The sequence below is a fragment of the Anomaloglossus baeobatrachus genome, chromosome 1, assembly GCF_048569485.1.
Source record: "Anomaloglossus baeobatrachus isolate aAnoBae1 chromosome 1, aAnoBae1.hap1, whole genome shotgun sequence".
NCBI lineage: Eukaryota > Metazoa > Chordata > Amphibia > Anura > Aromobatidae > Anomaloglossus > Anomaloglossus baeobatrachus.
This window is the reverse complement of record NC_134353.1, coordinates 459,285,792-459,309,406: the sequence shown is the minus strand read 5'-3', so window position 1 is coordinate 459,309,406 and position 23,615 is coordinate 459,285,792. Positions and strand designations below refer to the sequence as shown.

General features: G+C 46.5%; 1 protein-coding gene across 1 annotated transcript in view; it reads right to left on the bottom strand.

Moving 5' to 3' along the window:
* Nucleotides 1–1,101: 1,101 nt before the first annotated feature.
* LOC142306912 (small glutamine-rich tetratricopeptide repeat-containing protein alpha-like) overlaps nucleotides 1,102–23,615 on the bottom strand; it is a 43,819-nt gene continuing 21,305 nt past the window's right edge. Inside the window, exons 3-6 of the mRNA XM_075346982.1 lie at nucleotides 19,086–19,189; nucleotides 13,470–13,548; nucleotides 1,732–1,831; nucleotides 1,102–1,195 (exon numbers count right to left, since the gene is read on the bottom strand). Coding sequence (XP_075203097.1) covers nucleotides 1,102–1,195; nucleotides 1,732–1,831; nucleotides 13,470–13,548; nucleotides 19,086–19,189 — 377 coding nt within the window. The remainder of the gene's footprint in view (nucleotides 1,196–1,731; nucleotides 1,832–13,469; nucleotides 13,549–19,085; nucleotides 19,190–23,615) is intronic.

The following is a 23,615-nucleotide window of genomic DNA, read 5'->3' as shown; positions in this document are numbered from 1 at the left end:
TTCAATGGAGGCAAACAATGGGAATGAGGTGGGGTTGTCCTAGTAGTGGAAAACACCTTAAGACTGACATTTTGCATGCCAGTATTACTGAATGGGGCCGATGGAGTAAGAGAAGCCTAAATACACTAAAAGGCACACACCTCTTAATGAATTAAGACTATTAGGCTATGTGCGCACGTTGCGTACAGTTCACTGCAGAAATTTCTGCAGCGATCTGAAGAGCACATGTGCGCTTTAAAATCGCTGCAGAAAGAGTCCGTAGTGAAGCAGATTCCATGCGCTCTGCCTGCAGCTCCTGCCATAGACAGAGCAGGAGCTGCCGGCAAAGCGCACGGAAGAAGTGACATGTCACTTCTTAGAACGCAGCGCTTCGGCAGTAGCCGAAGCGCTGCGCTCTAATATGCCACGTGCGCACGGCCCCTGCACAATCTCCATAGATTGTGCAGGGGACGCAGGACGCATGCAGTTACGCTGTGCTACAAAGCGCAGCGTAACTGCATGTATTTACGCAACGTGCGCACATAGCCTTAGAAGTGCCATGCACTTCCAGCAGAAATTATCTCCAGTCTGAGACTTAAAAGGGAACCTGTCACCAGATTTGTCCCCTATAAACTGCAACCACCACCAGTAAGCCCTTCTATTAAGCATTCTAGAATACTGTATATAAGAGCGGCTCTGTATCACATATAAAACACCTTTTATTATGGTCACCTATGGAGCGGTCGGGTCCGATGCCTCCTCTCTTCCATGCATTGCCATCCTCCATTCCTGCTCCGTGTGGATGATGCGTCCTACATCACCCACACAGAAGTCTCCATTGAGCTCTGGCACATGCGCACTTTGATCTGCCCAGCTGAGGGCAGAGTAAAAGTACTGTAACACACAGGCGAGGGGAAAGGTTAAAGAACGCCTGCGCACTACAATATTTTAATCTGTCCTAAGCAGGGCAGATCTAAGTGTGCGTGTGCAGGAGTGTAATAGCGGCCTGAGTGTGGATGACGTAGGAGACGGTGTTTTTTAATGTTATACAGAGTGGCCTGGGCACTTAAATATAGCATTCTAGAATGCGGTTTGTTCCCCATCCTAACATTGGCTTTGGAATCAGGAAATCACTTGCAGTAAAGATGCCCTCATGCACAGTTTCAAGCAGACTTCAATTTTGGAGCCCAACATCGCATTTGGGTGATTAAGGAAACTTCAAACAAAAATGTCACATAGAAAGTTAAAATGAGGGGAAGCAAATTATAAATCTTATTGACACTACAGTACTACTGAGAAAAAGAAAAAAGAAAAAAACAACAAAACGTTGAAACTGCAGTTTCTCTAATTCTGGAAGGAATGCTCCATAGAGTTGACAGGCTGCACTATGCCTAGTGCTTACGTTTTGCATTAAAAATTGGATTTTTTTTTTAAAGAGAACTCCTCGGCCATTCATTCAAAAGCGGAAAATGTACTAATCTGAGGGTCAAATTGCTGGTACCAAAAGGACATCCTGAGAACAAGGCTCTGCGGAGCCCCAGCACAGACTATTGGACTGGTGGAAATGAGTCCAGCGTTTCAGGTGGGACTCTGCAGAGCCCTGTACTCCGGAGAACAGGAGCTCCAGCATTTGGACTCCAGCAATCAGTAACTTATCCCCTAATTTAGGAATAGGGCATCATTTTCAATTTTGTGAATAACTCTACCTTAGAGCATTGAAAGAAAATAAGTCACAACGTGGGTAAAATGTACCTGTTGCAGAAATACACTGCATTTCTTGGATTCAGATCGATGGCTTTAGTGTAGAAGGAGACCGCGCTGTCAAAGTTTTCTAATTTCATCTGCTCATTGCCTAAATCACAAAAATGAATGTTATGTGTAAGTCATATGAGTACATGTACAGATGGTATTTCTGGTAGGGTACACCCTGCTTACTACAGTATATATCTGCTGAAACTGCTCCTCAGATTTATTAACTTCTACAGTAGCATTTAGAGTAGTTGTACACAGGGCTGTGGAGTCGGTAAGCTAAACCTCCAACTCTTAACTCCGACGCCTCAATTTCTCTGATTTAGACTCAGACTCCCTCATACTGTTGAAACCAGAAGTTTACATCCACTATCTATATAAAACACATCTGCAGGTTTTTCCTCCACTATCTATAAAGACACACCTACAGGTTTTTCTCACCATTTGACATGAAATCAGAATAAACCTTTCCGGTTTTAGGTCAATTAAGAACCAAAATTATTTATATTTGCCAAATGCCAGAATAAATCGGAGAGAGAGAGAATATTTTAAGGCATTTCTATTACTTTCTGCAACGTCAAATGTTTACATCCATTTCCTTAGTATTTAGTAGCATTGTCCTTACACCATATGACTTGGGTGAAACGTTTATGATATCCTGCCACAAGCTTCTCATAATAGCTGGTAGGTATTTGGGCCCATTCTCCTGACAGAACTGGTGTAACTGAGCTATATTTGTAGGTCACCTTGCTCGCACCAACCTTCAGCTTTGCCCACAAATTTTCAATCCGATTGAGATCAGGGTTTTGCGATGGCCACTCCAAAACATTGACTGCTATCCTTAAGCCACTTTGTAACCAGTTTGACAGTATGCTTCGGGTCCTTGTCCATTTGGAAGACCCATTTCCGCCAAAGCTGTAAGTTCCTAGCTGATGTCTTGAGATGTTGCTTCAGTATTGCCATGGTGCCATCTATTTTTTGAAGTGCACCAGTCACTTTTGCAGCAAAACAACCCCACAACATGATGCTGCCACCCCTTTGTTTCAAAGTTAGGATGATGTTCTCAGGCTTTAAAGCTTCTCCCTTTTTCCTTCAACTGTAAAGATGCTCATGGCCAAACAATTCAATTTTGGCAGACCACAAGACATGTCTCTAAAAATTAAGGTCGTTGTTCCTGTGTGCATTTGCAAACATTAATCTGGCTTTTTTAGGGTTTTTTTTGGAGTAATGGCTTCTTCCTTGCAGAGTGGCCTTTCAGCCCATGTTGGCAGAATATTAATTTCTCTGTGGATAATAATACAATCTTACCAGCTTCCGCCAGCATCTTCACGAGGTCTCTTGCTTTTGTTCTTGGGCTGATATGTTCATGTCTGACCAAACCACATTCATCTCTGATATATAGAACCCGTCTCCTTCCTCAGTGGTATGATGGCTGGACATTCCCATATTACTCATACTTGCATTTAATTGTTTGTACAGATGAACAAGGCACCTTCAGTTATTTGGAAATTGCATCCAAGGATGAATCAGACTTGTGCAAGTCCACAATTGTCTTCCTGAGATCTTGGCTAAATTTCTTTTGACTGTCCCATGATGCTACACAAAGAAGCAATGTGTTTCAGCTGTGCATTAATACAGGTGTGTCTCTAACTCAGATGTTGCCAATAAACCTATCAGAAGCTTCCAAAGACATGACATCATCATATGGACTGTCCCATATTTTTAAAATTATTGAATGTTCTCAGTGAGAGGAACACAATTATAATCTTGTGATACCTTTTAATGGCTAACTAAAATAAAATAAAGTGATGTTACAAAGCAAGCTTTCGAGACATCTCAGGTCCCTTCATCAGGCATGGTATGACACAATATCTGAAGAAACACAAATATATGCACAAACAGAGCAGAGGCATGGCATAATAAAAAGACATTTAAATAAACACTGAGCTTAGAGAGTGAATCCTTAATTAGCTTTGATTAGTGGTCAGCGATCAGCAGTGCACGCTGGGCTGTAGGTGCCGGGTTTAAAGCGCCAGCAGCCAGGGAAGTGCGGCTGCCACCGACCCATACGTTAGCAGGAGAACAGAGTCAGAGCCGTTTGACGTAACGTGCTTGGCTCTGCTCACGTGGATAGGAGGGAAAGAAAGCGAGAAGGGAAGCATGACTCATGGCCATGACAACGGGACACCGACCGCAGCTTCCGCTACTTGCGAATGCGCAGTTTGTGCCCCGAAGCTGCGGTAACGTGTATGTTCAAACTGGTCCTGCGCAACTGTGCCGCAGTGCATGACGGAGTAGGGTTACAGAAACTGCCAATTATGTATACGCACGTTTGCCGTGAAGCATGGCACACGGAGAGACATATGCGATTTTAACATCAGTGAAAAATATCTTTTTCACAGATGTGTGAAACAGGCCTTACACAGAGCTCATGAATATGCTGGACTACCTTGCAGCACGTCAATGATAATCTACTGCTGATTAATCAGAGATTTTATCAAAACTATACTAAGCAGCCCAGTAAGTGACACACCGCTAGAATCAGGATCTCTGCCCCTACATGAGGTAGTAAAAACCTTATGACATATCTTTATTTTCAACCTTTTAGGTTCTACAGCCTCTGTCTGAGGTTGGCTATAGAATAAATTAACAGAGGATTTTTCATTTGGGGTTGACTTTGGTGTGGTCACAGACCAAAGGAGCTACTGAAAATAAGCAGGTAAGCGTTACAGACTGCCTTCAACTGATTCTAAAAGGCTTGTTCACACAGCCCGAGTGACAGCGCAATATGACTGCCAACTGGTAAACTGATAGGGTATGTTCACACAGGGCTTTATTGATGCAGCAAAACTATCTTTTGGCAGAAAATATCCTGCGTTTTTTCACTTCATTGATTTGTATGGGTGAAAAACGCTGCAAAAGCGCTGAAAGAATGGACATGCTTGTTCTTTCATTAAACGCAGCAAAAACCAAGCAATCTGACATTTCACTCATAAAGAGCGCAGGTGTTATTGTGTGTGTCAATGTGCGCATGTGATTTCTGGAATCTTATAAGCTTTGCTGGGACTGTGAAGGCAGCGTTTTATTAGCATGGATTTGCATAAAAACCCTTAACAATTGGTGGTTTAACTGTTTACATAGGTAGACCAAAGTGAACGATGCTCATTGGGTGATCCATCTTACAACACTCAGTGCCTAACGTGCCCTAGTTCTCAGCAGTGCCAGTGCAGTGTATACAGGACGGTGCACTGCCAAGAGCGCTGATCTTTTATGCACCATGAGATCATTTTACCCCTTTTTCTTAGTTTATCGGGTGATTTTTAAACACAATTTTCTTGCAGTATAAATGCCCCTTAAATTAACTCATTCTGCAGCCAACAATATCCAATGCAAAAAAAGAGGCTGTAGGACTCAAACAGAACTAAAACATTTGGCTCAGAGTACAGCAATAAAGTTATACAATTCAATTAATTTTTTTTTAAAATGACAAAAAACATTCAAAATCAATCCACTTTTCCTGATTCAACAACAAAGAAAAAATTCTCTTTTTTTGTTCCACTTTGAATTTTTTTTCAGCCCCTCACCCAATAAAATGCAGGATAAAAATTGAATGCACAACAAAAAAAAACATGTATAAAAAATAAATGGGAACACTTCAACAACACAATTTAACGCCAAGTGAAATGATCCTGTCCAGTTACGAAGCAACACTGATTGTGAATCAGTCCGGTAAAATAATAATAAAAAAAGTAACCCAAAAAAGTTTAAAAAAAAAACAAACTTAAACCCTAAAATTTCAAATCACCCCCCCATAAAGCCCATTGAAAGTTAAAAGGGTTAAAAATATAAAAAATATACACAGAAATGCCCAATCAAAATATAAAATCAATTAATCTGATCCGTACATGGCATAGCGGCAAAAAAATTCCAAACACCAAAGAAGGGAATTTTGTTTACTTACCGTAAATTCCTTTTCTTCTAGCTCCTATTGGGAGACCCAGACAATTGGGTGTATAGCTTCTGCCTCCGGAGGCCACACAAAGTATTACACTTTAAAAGTGTAACCCCTCCCCTCTGCCTATACACCCTCCCGTGCATCACGGGCTCCTCAGTTTTGGTGCAAAAGCAGGAAGGAGGAAAAACTTATAAATTGGTCTAAGGTAAATTCAATCCGAAGGATGTTCGGAGAACTGAACCATGAACCAAAAGAACAATTCAACATGAACAACATGTGTACACAAAAGAACAACCAGCCCGAAGGGTACAGGGGCGGGTGCTGGGTCTCCCAATAGGAGCTAGAAGAAAAGGAATTTACGGTAAGTAAACAAAATTCCCTTCTTCTTTGTCGCTCCATTGGGAGACCCAGACAATTGGGACGTCCAAAAGCAGTCCCTGGGTGGGTAAAAGAATACCTCGATAAAAAGAGCCGAAACGGCCCCCTCTTACAGGTGGGCAACCGCCGCCTGAAGGACTCGCCTACCTAGACTGGCGTCTGCCGAAGCATAGGTATGCACCCGATAGTGTTTCGTGAAAGTGTGCAGACTAGACCAGGTAGCTGCCTGACACACCTGCTGAGCCGTAGCCCGGTGCCGCAATACCCAGGACGCACCCACGGCTCTGGTAGAATGGGCTTTTAGCCCTGAAGGAAGCGGAAGCCCAGAAGAACGGTAGGCTTCAAGAATCGGTTCCTTGATCCACCGAGCCAAGGTTGACTTGGAAGCCTGCGAACTCTTACGCTGGCCAGCGACAAGGACAAAGAGCGCATCTGAACGACGCAGGGGCGCCGTGCGAGACACGTAGAACCGGAGTGCTCTCACCAGATCCAAAGAGTGCAAATCCTTTTCACATTGGTGAATTGGATTAGGGCAAAATGAAGGTAAGGAGATATCCTGATTGAGATGAAAAGGGGATACCACCTTCGGGAGAAATTCCGGGACAGGACGCAGAACCACCTTATCCTGGTGAAAAACCAGGAAGGGGGCTTTGCCTGACAGCGCTGCAAGCTCCGACACTCTTCGGAGTGATGTAATCCTGAAGACGCTAGGAGCCAGGACTCAATGGCCACACAGTCAGGTTGAGGGCCACAGAATTCAGATGGAAAAACGGCCCTTGTGACAAACTAAGTTGAGAATGCATGAGTGGATGTGTGCCTCCTTCCACACAAAGCATAAAACTGAGGAGCCCGTGATGCACGGGAGGGTGTATAGGCAGAGGGGAGGGGTTACACTTTTAAAGTGTAATACTTTGTGTGGCCTCCGGAGGCAGAAGCTATACACCCAAGTGTCTGGGTCTCCCAATGGAGCGACAAAGAAATTACGTTTTTTTGTCGTCGCAAATTTTGTGCAAAATGCAATAATTAGGCGGCCAAAATGTAGAGTCTGTGCAAAAATAGTACCATTAAAAATATCAGCGCGAGATGCAAAAAAATAAGCCGTCACTGAGCCCCAGATGCTGAAAAATGAGAACGCTACAGGTTGTGGAAAATGGCGCAAAACGTACGCCACATTTTTTGGACAAACTTTGAATTTTTTAAACCCCTTAGATAAATCGCATCACACATTGGTTTTACCATACAGTGAACATGGTGAATAAAATATCCCAAAAACAATTATGCAATTGCACTTTTTTTTTTAATCTTTCCGCACTTGGAATTACCGTTTTCCAGTACACTATATAAGAAAACCTAACGTTTCATTTAAAAGTACAACTTGTCCCACAAAAACATGCCCTCATATGGCAAGATTGACAGAAAAGTTAAAAAGTTACGGCTCTCAGAAGAAGGGGAGGAAAAACAAACGAAAAATGGAAAATTGCCTGGTCATGATGGGGTTAATAAAGAAGGGAATTTTGTTTACTTACCGTAAATTCCTTTTCTTCTAGCTCTAATTGGGAGACCCAGACAATTGGGTGTATAGGCTATGCCTCCGGAGGCCGCACAAAGTATTACACTCAAAAGTGTTAAGCCCCTCCCCTTCTGCCTATACACCCCCCGTGCTCCCACGGGCTCCTCAGTTTTGGTGCAAAAGCAAGAAGGAGGAAAAGATTATAAACTGGTGTAAAGTAGATTCAATCCGAAGGAATATCGGAGAACTGAAACCAAACAACATGAACAACATGTGTACACAAAAAAACAGGGGCGGGTGCTGGGTCTCCCAATTAGAGCTAGAAGAAAAGGAATTTACGGTAAGTAAACAAAATTCCCTTCTTCTTTGTCGCTCTATTGGGAGACCCAGACAATTGGGATGTCCAAAAGCAATCCCTGGGTGGGTAAAATAATACCTCGTAATAGAGCCGTAAAACGGCGTCTTCCTACAGGTGGGCAACCGCCGCCTGAAGGACTCGTCTACCTAGGCTGGCATCCGCCGAAGCATAGGTATGCACCTGATAGTGTTTCGTGAAAGTGTGCAGGCTCGACCAGGTAGCCGCCTGACACACCTGCTGACCCGTAGCCTGGTGCCTCAAAGCCCAGGACGCGCCCCCGGCTCTGGTAGAATGGGCCTAGAGCCCTGAGGGAACCGGCAGCCCGGTAAGCTTCGAGAATTGGTTCCTTGATCCACCGGGCCAGGGTTGATTTGGAAGCCTGTGACCCTTTACGCTGGCCAGCGACAAGGACAAAGAGTGCATCCGAGCGGCGCAGGGGCGCCGTACGAGAAATGTAGAGCCTGAGTGCTCTCACCAGATCTAACCAGTGCAAATCCTTTTCACATTGGTGAACTGGATGATGACAAAAAGAGGGTAAGGAGATATCCTGATTGAGATGAAAGGGGGGTACCACCCTTGGGAGAAATTCCAGAACCGGACGCAGAACCACCTTGTCCTGGTGAACACCAGGAAAGGGGCTTTGCACGACAACATTGCTAGCTCAGACACTCTCCGAAGTGAAGTGACTGCTACTAGGAAAATCACTTTCTGCGAAAGGCGTGAGAAAGAAATATCCCTTATTGGATCGAATGGTGGTTTCTGAAGAACCATCAGCACCCCGTTCAGATCCCAGGGTTCTAACGGCCGCTTGTAAGGATGAACGATGTGACAACCCCCTGCAGGAACGTGCATACCTGTGGAAGTCTGGCTAGGCGCTACTGGAAAAAACACAGAGAGCGCTGAGACTTGTCCCTTAAGGGAGCCGAGCGACAAACCCTTTTCCAGTCCAGATTGAAGGAAGGACAGAAAAATGGGCAAGGCAAAAGGCCAGGGAGAAAAACCCCGAGCAGAGCACCACGACAGGAAATTTTTCCACGTCCTGTGGTAGATCTTGGCGGACGTTGGTTTCCTAACCTGTCTCATAGTGGCAATGACCTCTTGAGATAATCCTGAAGACGCTAGATCTAGGACTCAATGGCCACAGTGTCAGGTTGAGGGCCGCAGAATTCAAATGGAAAAACGGCCCTTGAGACAGCAAGTCTGGTCGGACTGGTAGTGCCCACGTTTGGCCTACCGTGAGATGCCACAGATCCGGGTACCACGACCTCCTCGGCCAGTCTGGAGTGACGAGGATGGCGCGGCGGCAGTCGGCCCTGATCGTGCGTAACACTCTGGGCAACAGTGCCAGCGGAGGAAACACATAAGGGAGTTGAAACTGCGACCAATTCCGAACTAAGGCGTCTGCCGCCATAGCTCTGTGATCGTGAGAGCGTGCCATGAATGCCATGACCTTGTTGTTGTGCCGGGACGCCATTAGGTCGACGTCCGGCCTCCCTCAGCGGCAACAGATCTCCTGAAACACGCCCGGGTGAAGAGACCATTCCCCTGCGTCCATGCCCTGGCGACTGAGAAAGTCTGCTTCCCAGTTTTCGACGCCCGGGATGTGAACTGCGGAGATGGTGGAGGCCGTGGCTTCCACCCACATCAAAATCCGCCGGACTTCCTGGAAGGCTTGCCGACTGCGTGTTCCGCCTTGGTGGTTGATGTAAGCCACCACTGTGGAGTTGTCCGACTGAATTCGGATCTGCTTGCCTTCAAGCCACTGCTGGAACACTTTTTAGGGCAAGATAAACTGCCCTGATCTTCAGAACATTGATCTGAAGCGAGGACTCTTGCTGAGTCCACGTACCCTGAGCCCTGTGGTGGAGAAAGACTGCTCCCCACCCTGACAGACTCGCGTCCATCGTGACCACCTCCCAGGATGGGGGTAGGAAGGATTTCCCATGCGATAATGACGTGGGAAGAAAGCCACCCCCTAAGGGAAGCTTTGGTTGCCTGAGAGAGGGAGACGTTCCTGTCGAGGGACGTCGGTTTCCTGTCCTATTTGCGTAGGATGTCCCAATGAAGAGGACGCAGGTGAAACTGCGCGAAAGGAACTGCCTCCATTGCTGCCACCATCTTCCCCAGGAAGTGCATGAGGCCCTTCAAGGGGTGTGCTTGACCTTGAAGGAGAGATTGCACCCCTTTCTGTAGTGAACGCTTGTTGATCAGCGGAAGCTTCACTATCGCCGATAGGGTATGAAACTCCATGCCAAGATATGTCAGCGATTGGGCTGGTGTCAGATTTGACTTTGGAAAATTGATGATCCACCCGAAACTCTGGAGAGCCCCCAGAGAAGCGTCGGGGCTGTGTTGGCATGCCTCTTGAGAGGGTGCCTTGATCAGCAGATCGTCCAAGTAAGGGATCACCGAGTGACCCTGAGAGTGGAGGACCGCAACTACTGTAGCCCTGACCTTGGTGAAAACCCGTGGGGCTGTAGCCAGGCCGAACTGCAGTGCCACGAACTGCAGGTGTTCGTCTCCTATGGTGAAGCGCAAGAAGCGTTGGTGCTCTGGAGCCACCGGTACGTGGAGAAAAGCATCTTTGATATCGATCGATGCAAGGAAATCTTCTGGGGACATTGAGGCGATGACGGAGCGGAGGGTTTCCATCCGGAACAGTCTGGTCTATACGTGTTTGTTGAGCAGTTACGGGTCCAGGACAGGACGGAAAGACCCGTCCTTCTTTGTAACCACAAACAGGTTGGAGAAAAACCCGTGACCCTGTTGCTGAAGAGGAAAAGGGACCACCACTCCTTCTGCCCTCAGGGTGCCCAGCGCCTGCAGAAGAGCCTCGGCTCGCTCGGGAGGCGGGGATAACCTGAAGAATCGAGTCGGGGGACGAGAGGCGAACTCTAACTTGTAACCGTGAGACAGAATGTCTCTCGCCCAACGGTCTTTTACCCTTGGCAGCCAGGAGTCGCAAAGGCGGGAAAGCCTGCCACCAACCGAGGATGCGGATTGAGGAGACCGAAAGCCATCAAGAAGCCGCTTTGGTAGCGGCACCTCCGGTGGTCTTTTTGACTTAGACCGCCATGAATCGGAGAGCCCTTGATCTATTCAGAGGCCTTTTGGACGAGGAGAATTGGGACCTGCCCGCGCCCCGAAAGAACCGAAACCTCGACTGCCCCATCCTCTGTTGGGGTATGTTCGGTTTGGGCTGGGGTAAAGATGTATCCTTTCCCTTGTATTGTTTGATGATTTCATCCAAACGTTCGCCAAACAGTCGGTCGCCAGAAATTGGCAAACTGGTTAAACGCTTTTTTGGAAGCAGAATCTGCCTTCCAGTTCCGTAGCCACAAGGCCCTGCAGAGTACCACCGAATTGGCGGAAGCAACCGCCATACGGCTCGCAGAGTCCAGGACAGCATTAATAGCGTAAGACGCAAATGCCGACGTCTGTGTGGCTGCGTCAATTTGCGCTTGACCTGCTGAGATAGCTTGTAGCACCCATACGGCTGCAAATGCTGGTGTAAAAGAAGCGCTGATAGCTTCATAGATAGATTTCAACCAGAGCTCCATCTGCCTGTGAGTGGCATCTTTGATTGATAGACGCTATAAGATCGTTCACTATGGCGTCCCCGTCAGGCGTATCAAGATTGAGAGCGGCCTCAGGATCAGAATCCTGATCAGCTGTCTCCGCTTCATCATCCAGGGATTCCCCCCGCTGAGACCCTGACCAATATGAAGATGTCGAGGGAATTTCCCAGCAAGCTCGCTTAGACGGTCAGGGGCTGGGGTCTGTATCAGAGACCTCACTCTGGGATCTATGAGACACCCCGGGGAGACCTCTGGTCCAACTGAGGTGGGCCAGGGAGCAATGATTCAACAGTGCCCCTGTGCTGAGATACCGGTCTGGATTGCTCAGTGGATCCTGCCGGCAGAGGGGTCGTACATGCGGCGCAGGCAGCATAGTAAGCCTGTGGTTTGGCGCTCCTGCCTTTTATGGGCGCCATGCTGTTGACTTCCCTGAGCAACACAATATATATACAGAATCAACTGTGCACCATACAGTGTAAAGCATATCTTATAAACATATGATTTAAAATTACACTCCTGCACAAATGTGGCTAGCACCACAGATGCTGCATACCCCCCGCATAAAGCGGTTGTGAGGCCACCAGGGTCCCTGCCTGGGTCTGTCAGAATTTGTCCCCCTCTGCAGCATTCAAGGAGCTGACAGGAATGGCTGCCCGCTTCTGAGGAGAGGACAGTGAGGGGGGTGGAGTATGCAAAGCATGCTCCAGCCCTCAGTGCTGCTCATCCTGTGCAGCGTCCCGCCCTTCCCCTGCTTGTCAGGGCTGTGGGCGGGAGGAAGAAAGACTAGGCCGCAAAAGCCGGGGACTCGAGTAATAAACGCGGCCGCCGTAAAAGCGCGGCCGCGCGGAAGTCCCCGGCGCACTACAAGTCCCAGCCGCGCCTCAGTGTCAAAACATGGCGGCGGCGGTCAGCGCGGTAGTCTCCCTACATAAACACACTCAGCGATGCTGAGTGTGTAATGGCACGGCTGCCGGCGTCCTGAGAGAGGAGGAAGCCGTGGGCGTGACCCTTAGAAAGTGCGGGAACTGGTGCCTCACAGTGCAGTGAGGGGAGTGGAGTATGCAAAGCATGCTCCAGCCCTCACTGCAGCTCGTCTGTAAAGCGTCCCGCCCTTCCCCTGCCTGTCAGGGCTGTGGGCGGGAGGAGGAAACACTAGGCCGTACAAGCCGGGGACTCAAGTAATGAGCGCGGCTGCCATGAAAGCGCGGCCGCGCGGAAGTCCCCGGCGCACTACAAGTCCCAGCCGCGCCTCAGTGTTAAAAACATGGCGGCGGCGGTAGTACGGTAGTCCCCCTACATAAACACACTCAGCGACGCTGAGTGTGTAATGGCACATTAACCCGGTCAGCGCCGCGGTCCCCGGTGCACTAGCACACCCAGCAATGCTGGAGTGTTGCTGTGCGCGGTCCCCACAGGGACACAGAGTACCTTCAAGTAGCAGGGCCATGTCCCTGAACGATACCCGGCTCCTATCCAGCAGAGTCTTAGGAGCTGTGGATGGAGCACGGTCTCAGTGCCTGGAGACCGATAGGATCCCACTTCACCAGAGCCCTGAGGGGGATGGGGAAGGAAAACAGCATGTGGGCTCCAGCCTCCGTACCCGCAATGGATACCTCAACCTTAACAACACCGCCGACAAGAGTGGGGTGAGAAGGGAGCATGCTGGGGGCCCTATATGGGCCCACTTTTCTTCCATCCGACATGGTCAGCAGCTGCTGCTGACCCATCTATGGAGCTGTGCGTGCGTGTCTGACCTCCTTCGCACAAAGCAAAAAACTGAGGAGCCCGTGGGAGCACGGGGGGTGTATAGGCAGAAGGGGAGGGGCTTAACACTTTTAAGTGTAATACTTTGTGCGGCCTCCGGAGGCATAGCCTATACACCCAATTGTCTGGGTCTCCCAATAGAGCGACAAAGAAATATACCAGATCATTAACTACTTCATTTTTATTTTTGCTTTTTACCTTCTGTTTTCAGTCGTTCAGCTTCTGTTATGTCCTCATCGGATAGAGAAGTCCAATCTGAGGTCGTCGGTGAGGATTCCTTACCAAGAGAAGCAAATTTATTAATGTAATTATATAATAATTCCAGATGAATCCACTGAAACATGTCTAAATTAAACAGATATGATATTAGATTGACTAATCAGCTAAAACAAAGTCTGATATATTAGTCCTATAGACCAAGTTGCAAGAAGGAAAACAAAATGCAACAAAAAACATGAAATAATATGCATCTAGCTTCTAATCTACTGACGTGCCCAATGTCCGTGTTATCAGGACAGCTGGTTGTAATGACACTGCTGCGCCACTGAAGACTGGCAGGGGCATCAGTGTATGCATTGTGGCTTCACCTTTAAACTGTCCGTTGTTTTGGTGGTAAAACTAGTGCTATTTGCAAATTCAGGATCAGAGCCTCCCAGTAGGGTTATGGAAAAAGGCTGTGAGCCGGGGACAGATGTGTGAAAACTGGCGGTTACAGCTGTTCTGATGTGTGACGGAGGGGGAGCAGTGAGCAGCTCCAGTCACACGGAATTACAGGTATTCTAATAAAACTGCACTGGGCAGCTCATCTTCATAGTGTATGAGGGCAGGAACAGTACAAACATTTTTAATCTCACCGAAGTACCCCTTTAAAGAGAAGCGGTCATCAGAATTGTGTAGATCTTTTTATATCCACTTGGTGGTTTAGAAAATGTGGAATTTATAAAATCCTGATGACTAAGTAATGGCATGTATGTAAAGATGCTTTCATGTGTATTCAATCCTTACTTTTCTTGTAGAAATGCATTTTGCTGTTATAGAGAAATCCATAGTTGAACCTGTATGCCAATGAGCTGCAGCGGGCGGGCATTACACTTACAGCTCTTCTGCTTCTCTCCCTATCTCATGCCCGCGGTTTCCAGTCTCTCAAGTTTCAGTTACCTGTCAGTCAGGTACAAGTGGGGAATCAGGAGAGCTGTTAGTATAATGATCACCAGCTACACTTGCAGCTCACTGGCATATAGTTTCAACTATGGATTTCTCTAAAACAGCAAAATGCATTTCTACAAGAAAGACAATAATTACTTACTGGTAATTGGATTATCCAGAGCCATGACAGCAGCGTACGTGAGAGAGTGTCCGCCCCCAGGAACAGGAAACCTTTCTGACATAAAAGGGGCAGCCCCTCTCCAAAGCCCCAGTGTGTTTTTAGAGCCTTTGGTGTAATCACTTTATTATTAATAGGTACAGTGGAACCTTGGTTAACGAGAACAATCCATTCTGGGACTGTGCTTGGTAACCAAGTTACTCGTTCAGCAAAGCAAGATTTCCCATAGGAAATCCTCGCAATGCAGACAATTCGTTCCACAACTTGTTAAATGTCCCATCCTGGTCCCCTATTCTATCATTCCACATGTACACACACACACCACACACACACCACACACACACCCCTTCCGTTCCAACGCCGGTCTCCTGAAAATTGCTGTTTGATAGTATGGGCTGTGTATCGGGTTACCATCGCGACGAGGGCGGAAATAGCGCTGACGTAAAAGGCAGAGCCACTTGCCTCTGATTGGCCAGCGCGCTGCCTTTGAGTAGCGGTGACAGCCGAAGTTCCTGCCTCGTCGCGTTGGTTGCGGATACACATTCTGGAGCGGCAAACTACAGGACCCAGGAGGCCAGCGATGAAAGCTACACATATTATATGCTCACCTTACCTTCCGTTCCATCGCCGGCCTCCTGGGTCTTGTAGTTCTACAAGAACCATGAGGCCGGCGATGGAACGGAAGGTAAGGTGTGCATAATACTGTATGTGTGTGCGTGCATGTTTGTTTGTGCGTGTTTGTGTGTGTTTTGTGCGTGCTTGTGTGAACTGAAAAAGCGGGTCAGAGCGCGGTGGATGTACGGAACCGGAAGTGTATGCGGTGAGTATTTGCTCGTCCAGCAAAGCTTTCTCGTAAACCGAGTTACAAATTTACAGAAAGCTTTGCTTGTTAAGCGAAATTCTTTACTCGTTAAGCGAGGTTCCACTGAATATCCATTATCAAATAGAAGAAACTCCCATTTTGCTGTACCCATTCTACATACTGTGAGACCAAACACTTATTTTATATATTATTTATATACCAGTAAGTAATTATCGGCTTTTCCCTTCCCATGACAGCACCGTACACGACAGAATAAAATAGAAGAATTCTAAGGTGAGACCACCGCAGAGACTCCTTTCTCGGATGGAGTAAGAACAGACAGATTCACATCCAAATGGTAGTGCTTAACAAAAGGCAGAAGGTGAAGACCATACTGCAGCCTTACAGATCTGCTCTACCGAGGCATCCGCCCAAGAAGTGGCTATAGCCCTAGTAGAATGGACCCTAATCACCTGAGGAGGGGCTACTCCTCTCTTACCCACCTATCAGTGGAGCTGGTGGCCTCAATCCCTCTATTTGGACTGCCAAAAGAGCAAACATGGCAGAGGATTTTCTTTAACTTATCTCTAGGAAAAGATTGTCAACTTGATAAAGATTATTTAATGTAGATATACACTTGAGCCTGAAATTGTGCATCTTGGGAGTAGTAGGAGAGGAGGTAGGTCCTGCTGCTACACAACTCGCAATATCGAAACTTGTGTATCAGATCAGGAAAACGATTGCTAGACACTGGTTGGCCTCTAGCCCACCTGGGATGTCAGAGATAATTGTTAGCCTAAATAATAGAAAAGAATTTATATCAAAAGAGGCGCCATTCCCAAGTTCGGTAAACAATGGGCTAAGTAAGAGGCGCCATTCCCAAGTTCGGTAAACAATGGGCTAAGTAAGAGGCGCCATTCCCAAGTTCGGTAAACAATGGGCTAAGTAAGAGGCGCCATTCCCAAGTTCGGTAAACAATGGGCTAAGTAAGAGGCGCCATTCCCAAGTTTGCTAAACAATGGGCTAAGTAAGAGGCGCCATTCCCAAGTTCGGTAAACAATGGGCTAAGTAAGAGGCGCCATTCCCAAGTTCGGTAAACAATGGGCTAAGTAAGAGGCGCCATTCCCAAGTTTGGTAAACAATGGGCTAAGTAAGAGGCGCCATTCCCAAGTTCGGTAAACAATGGGCTAAGTAAGAGGCGCCATTCCCAAGTTCGGTAAACAATGGGCTAAGTAAAGGTCCAGTCACACTAAGCAACTTACCAGCGATCCCAACAACGATAGGGATCGCTGGTAAGTTGCTAAGATGTTGCTGGTGAGATGTCACACTGCGACGCTCCAGCGATCCCACCAGCAACCTGACCTGGCAGGGATCGCTGGAGCGTCGCTACACGAGTTGCTGGTGAGCTCACCAGCAACCAGTGACCAGCCCCCAGCGCCGCGTGGAAGATGCTGCGCTTGGTAACTAAGGTAAATATCGGGTAACCAACCCGATATTTACCTTGGTTACCAGCGCACGGAGCTACACGTGCAGAGAGCAGGGAGCAGCGCACACTGAGCGCTGGCTCCCTGCTCTCCTAGTTACAGCACACATCGGGTTAATTACCCGATGTGTGCTGCAGCTACATGTGCACAGAGCAGGGAGCAGCACACACCGCTTAGCGCTGGCTCCTTGCTCTCCTAGTTACAGCACACATCGGGTTAATTACCCGATGTGTACTGCAGCTAAATGTGCACAGAGCAGGGAGCAGCGCACAATGCTTAGCGCTGGCTCCCTGCTCTCCTAGCTACAGCACACATCGGGTTAATTAACCCGATGTGTCCCGCAGCTACATGTGCACAGAGCAGGAGCCGGCACTGACAGTGAGAGCGGCGGAGGCTGGTAACAAAGGTAAAAATCGGGTAACCAAGGACAGGGCTTCTTGGTTACCCGATGTTTACTGTGGTTACCAGCCTCCGCAGAAGCCGGCTCCTGCTGCCTGCACATTTAGTTGTTGCTCTGTCGCTGTCACACACAGCGATCTGTGCTTCACAGCGGGAGAGCAACAACTAAAAAATGGCCCAGGACATTCGGCAACAACCAACGACCTCACAGCAGGGGCCAGGTTGTTGCTGGATGTCACACACAGCAACATCGCTAGCAACATCGCTGTTACGTAACAAAAGTTGTTCGTTAGCAGCGATGTTGCTAGCGATGTTGCTTAGTGTGACGGGGCCTTAAGAGGCGCCATTCCCAAGTTCGGTAAACAATGGGCTAAGTAAGAGGCGCCATTCCCAAGTTTGGTAAACAATAGGCTAAGTAAGAGGCGCCATTCCCAAGTTTGGTAAACAATAGGCTAAGTAAGAGGCGCCATTCCCAAGTTTGGTAAACAATAGGCTAAGTAAGAGGCGCCATTCCCAAGTTCGGTAAACAATGGGCTAAGTGGATTCGAAGTCCTTCTGTGGTTCCAGATGAGCTTGCCAGCGATTTATTCTTTAATTGTTTGCTTTTATGATCTTGTATTTGGTATGACTTGTATTGCAAATTTTTCTCACTGCAGGGTTTAGTTAAGGGGATAGTGGGACGGGGGGTGGGGGGGGGGGGGATAAAAGGGATGGGCTCTTAGTTATGTAAAGAATATTGATGAGATAATCAACCTTGACATATATTGCACTCTGATGATGCCATGATCTGTTATTACTATAATGTGTCTAATTGAATTTGTTTGATTTATATTAAAAAAAAAACAGCAAAAAAACAAAACAAAACGCATCTTTACATACATGCCATTACTTTGGGGTATAAAATCCCTATGACAAAATTCTCTAAGCCACAGAGTGGCTGGCATCCAGTGGATATAAAAAGTCTAGGCGCCCCTGTTAAAAATGCTGTTTTTGTCATATATTTAAAAAAAAAAAAGGGGATCATGCCAGAAAAAAAATCAAATTTTTCCCGACCCATAGTCAGCGGGGGATTGATCTGCCAGTCCTCCGTAACGCAGGGACAAAACGCAAAAAGAATTGACATGCTGCGTCTTCAAAAACGAAGCCAAAAAGATGCCCTGTGCGGACAGCAAAATAGACATGTCAGACTTTGCTGGGGGGAAGGAAATACATGCATATGGGTGCATCTTTGTAACCTCAAAAATGCATCAGAAAAGCAGTGAAAGATGCAGTGTGTGAACATAGCCTAATAGCCCAATTTTCTGCTTGCCTTTCATCAATTTCTGAGGCAGCAGTGTCACTGTTGTGCCGCATTTGATCCACTTCTTGATGACCGTTTTTACAGTGTTCCATGCTATAACTAATGCCTTGGGACAGTTTTTTGCACCCTTCTCTTGACTGATCACGTTCAAAGATGATATCCCTATGTATTGTAAGCTGGTTATGGATCATGGGTTTACTCTAAAATGCAACTAAGAAAATGTCAGGAAAATCCTACACGTTCTGAGGTGATTTTAAATGACAAAAACCTGGCATTTTAATAAGGGTGTGTAGACTTTTTATAGCCACCGTACATATACACCAATTATTTGTCCCCAAAAACTGAATACACTTCAAAACCACGCATGTGCTAAGTGACAGCAGCACCTTCAGAGAGCACTGTTCTTGTTACAGGACGCCAAGGTTTGGCCACTGCGGAGTATGCACCAAATGACAATAGGTCCCCCTATAACAAACTATGTCATAAAATACAAATCCCCCGATACCTGCAGTGTAGCTCCAGCAAATAACTCTGGCAGGGTCTGCAATACGGCGAGGCTTTGATCTTCCATAGAAACATCAAATGCGGTTTCAAGACACTGGATTGCAACTGTACAGAAAAAATAAAAAGGACAAAGTGAAGAATTGTATTACTATATACACAAAGATTCTAGCTCTCAGGCGCCCTACAATAATTAAGAGAGAGGTCATCTCCAGAAAAGGGGCCCCTGACTTGCCATCTCACTGGAGTTATGTGGCCATTTGCATATAGGTGAATAAAAGGAAAAAAAAAAAAAAAAAAAAGAAGACCGTGCATCTGAGGATCTCCCTCACTCACTAAAACGCAGAGTAAGTGGCTTACTATACATACTTTAGCTGTAGTGGAAGGTTTTAAAAACATATCCAGGTCAATATGAGTTTGTGGATACCAAACATGTAAAGTGTTATTTTTGTTATTATTGTTTCTTAAGTCATTTGATTTAACCAGTTAAGGATCAAACCAATTTTGCACCTTAGGCCTAAGCCACACGACGAGAAAAACAGTGCAAGTGGAGTGCGATAAAACATCGCATTCCCCTCGGACTAATTCTAGCCTGTGTGTCAGCACACATGAGCGATTAGTTTGTCAGCCCTAATCGGACCGAGAAAACAATCGCAGCATGCTGCGATTGTAATGCAAGACTTTTTCTCTCGCACCCATTCAAGTGAATGGGGCGAGAGAAAAATCGCACTGCACTCACAGTACACCGGGTGTACCGCGAGTGCAGTGCAAGAATCACAATAGCCGGCTACGCAGGAGAGAGGGAGAGAAATCCCTCCCTCCCCTCCTGAGTGCCGGCCCGCCACCCGCAGCTGAGGTCTGCTCGCACGAACGGACCTCAGTTGCAAGGACACACGCATGACACTCGGCTCTGCTGTACTGCCAGCACGAGCCGAGTCTCATGCAAGGGGATCGCAGTAGTCCCCGTGTGGCCCCGGCCTTAGAGCGAGTGGAATGCAATGTTTTATCGCATTCCACTCGGACCAATTCTAGCCTGTGTGTCAGCGCACATGAGCGATTATTTTCTCAGCCCTAATCAGTCAAGAAAACAATGGCAGCATGCAGTGATTGTAATGCGAGACTCTTTCTCTCGCACCCATTCAAGTGTATGGGGCGAGAGAAAAATCGCACTGCACTCGCGGTACACCGGTGTATCGCGAGTGCAGGGCGAGAATGTCAATAGCCGGCTACGGAGGAGAGAGGGAGAGAAATGAGCCAAGTGTCATGCAAGGATCCTAGTAGATCCCCGTGTGGCCCCGGCCTAACGCCAGGCCAAATTTTACAATCTGACCAGTGTCACTTTATGAGGTTATGACTCTGGAACGCTTCCACAGATCTCGGTGATTCTGATAGCCTTTTCGTGGCATATTGTACTTCATGATCGTGGTAAATTCAGGATGAAAAGTTTTGCTTTTATTTGTGATAAAAAAATAGGAAATTTGAGAAAAAAAATTTTAAAATTTCACAATTTTTAAACTTTTAAATTTTATGCCCTTAAACCAGAGAGTTATGTCCCACAAAATAGTTACTAAATTACATTTCCCACTTGTCTACTTTACATCAGCGCAATTTTTGGAACAAAACGTTTTGGGGCGAGGAAGTTAGAAGGGTTCAAAGTTCATCAGCAATTTCTCATTTTTTCAACAAAACCATTTTTTTTTAGTGACCACATCATATTTGAAGTGACTTTGAGGGGCCGAGGTGACAGAAAATACCCAAAAGTGACCCCATTCTAAAAACTACACCCCTCACAGTGCTCAAAATCACATCCAAGGAGGTAATTAACCCTTCAGGTGCTTCGCAGGAACTAAAGTGATGTGGAAAAAAAATTAAAAAAAAATATTTTTATATATATATTTATTTATATTTTATATAAAATGATTTTACCTAAAAACATTGCTTTAGCTGCAATTTATTCACTTTTAGAAGAAATAATACAACAAAATGGAACCCAAAATATGTTACCCAGTTTCTTCTGAGCACCATGATACCCCAAATGTGATCAGAAACCTGTTTGGAAAAATGGGAGGACCCAGAACAGGAGGAGCAATATTTGAATTTTGGAACAGAAATTTGGCTGAAATAGATTGCCGGCACCATGTCATATTTGCAAGGCCCCTAAGGAACCGACAAAGCAGAAACCCCCCACAAGTGACCCCATTTTGTAAACTAGTCCCCTACTGGCCAGATAAATATAACAAAAAGAGGGTAAGCAACTAACAAAAAATTCAAAAACACCTCTAAAACAATTACTTTATTAAATATGGTTAAAATGGGTAGTGATAATTGTAGACAAAATTGGAGGCAGGAATAGAGGCTAAATTGCCTGACTGCGTAGGTGAATACACCAGACGTTTTTGGGCACCCCCACTCAACGTCTGCTTACCCTAAAAAGTCCCTACTGATAACCTCTAGCCATTCTAAATGGTATCCATCACCAAACAACAAAGTGCAAAATGTGCTAACAACACAATCTCAAGTCTCAGATCACACATTTCACACTATTTCTGAACATAATCATAAATAAAGTTAGTCTAATGACTCAAACATAAATATGTAATGTGGCCTATAAAAAATTACTCAGGTAGCAGGAAATCCAAAACGGTCTCATACAGCTGAGGCCTATACAAATATAACCCTACCCACATATAATTTTACTTATCTGCTGGGTTAAGAGAAGTCTTCAAGCGTTTCCCCCCCCCTTTTTTTTTGGGGGGTGGGGGCCATCATTAGATGTCGGACTTTTAAATCGGTACCAGAGTATTAGGTCATCTTACTAATCACTGGCTACCCTAGACACGGGCAGGTAATAGCCCATAAGGAGATGCCCATCATCCTCCAAATGCAGGAGGCTTTAATTGAAATGCACAGCGTCCCACCACAGGATACTATGGAGTGGGGGAGTAGTAGTCTCCTAACCATAAAGAGGTGACCCTCGTCCTCCAAGTGTAGGGCATTTTCAATAGAGTCACTGTGTTTCACCGCAGGATATTCCAGAGTGTGGGGGCAATCAATCGTGCGGTGGGATGTGGCGACTATTGAAACGCGACTACCACTCCCGAAAACAGAAACCTCACACAAATGACCGCATTTTGGAAACTAGACCCCTCAAGGAATTTATCTAGATGGTTGGCGAGCACCTTCAACCCCAGGTGCTTCATGGCATTTTATAAACTTGAGCTGTGAAAAGTAAAAATAATTTACCACAAAATTGTCACTTCAAATAGGTAGCTTTTTTTCCATAAGGGTAACAGGAAAAAAAATGCACCAAAAAAATGTATTTTGCAATTTTGAGTACGGTGACATGACATGATATGTGGTGGAAATCAACTGTTTGGGCGCACGGCAGGGATCGGAAAGGAAGGAATGCCATTTGACTGCAAAATACGTAATTACTTACCGGTAATGTGTTTTTTCTGAACCCATGACAGCACCACGAGAGAGGGGATCCGCCCTTCAAGGACAGGAAACCTCCAGGATAAAAAGGGGCGGTACCTCTCCCCGCATCAGTTGGTTTGCAGAGCATGAAAGGACCTCCGGAGGAAACAACATTATAACATAACCAGCACCAACATGAACCCCGTGCAGCTAAAAAACAGCCAATTATCCACATGCAGGGAGGGAATGTAAGGGTGCTGTCATGGGTTCAGAAAAAACACATTACCGGTAAGTAATTACGTATTTTTCCAGCACCCATGACAGCACCACGAGAGAATTACATAGATAGAGGAATAAGCCAAGGGGGGGGAAAAAATCACAGAACCGAGCTCCCCCGGTGAAGCCAGCAAGGATAAGGCCAACTTATAGTGCCTATAGCGAGTGAAAGGGGAAGATTACGTGGCCCCTGACAAGCTGCTCAAAGGTGACATACGATCTTGCAGCCCAGGAGATGTCATTGCCCTTGTGCAGGGAACTTTCAGACCTACAGGCACATACCTACCACAAGCCGAGCAGACGAAGAAGTGGCTGCGCAGATCCACCCACCAAGTGGATTTAGAAGCCTGGAGCGTCTAGCTATCACCCTGAAAGAAAACAAACCGGACCTGCCTCTGCTGCAGACAGATATTCCATAAGGAACCGCTAATGTCCAGCAAATGGCTCCCCCCTCCCCTTCCTGATCTTGCCGACTATCCCAAAGGATGGAAGAACAATTCCCTTTTGAATTAAGAAAACATGACGTACTATCAGGAGGCAAGGAGGGGCAGGTTTCAGGACACCTTATCCTTGAAAGCTGAGTAATGGTGGAACTAAGATAGTGCCTGGAAGTCACTATCCCTACAAGCCGATGTGACGGTGTCAGGAAGTCTGTTTCAGAGGCAGAGTAGTTAATAACATGGACTCCAAGGGATCAATGGGGCTTTGTCAGGGCAGATAGAACGAGAATAAGGCCCCAAGGGGGCAAGATACATTGCGCAGAGGGCTAGACCATACCCGAATGAACCGGGAGGCCAGCGGACTCCAGACTGGACACAATAGTAACAGGTAGCAAGGGCCC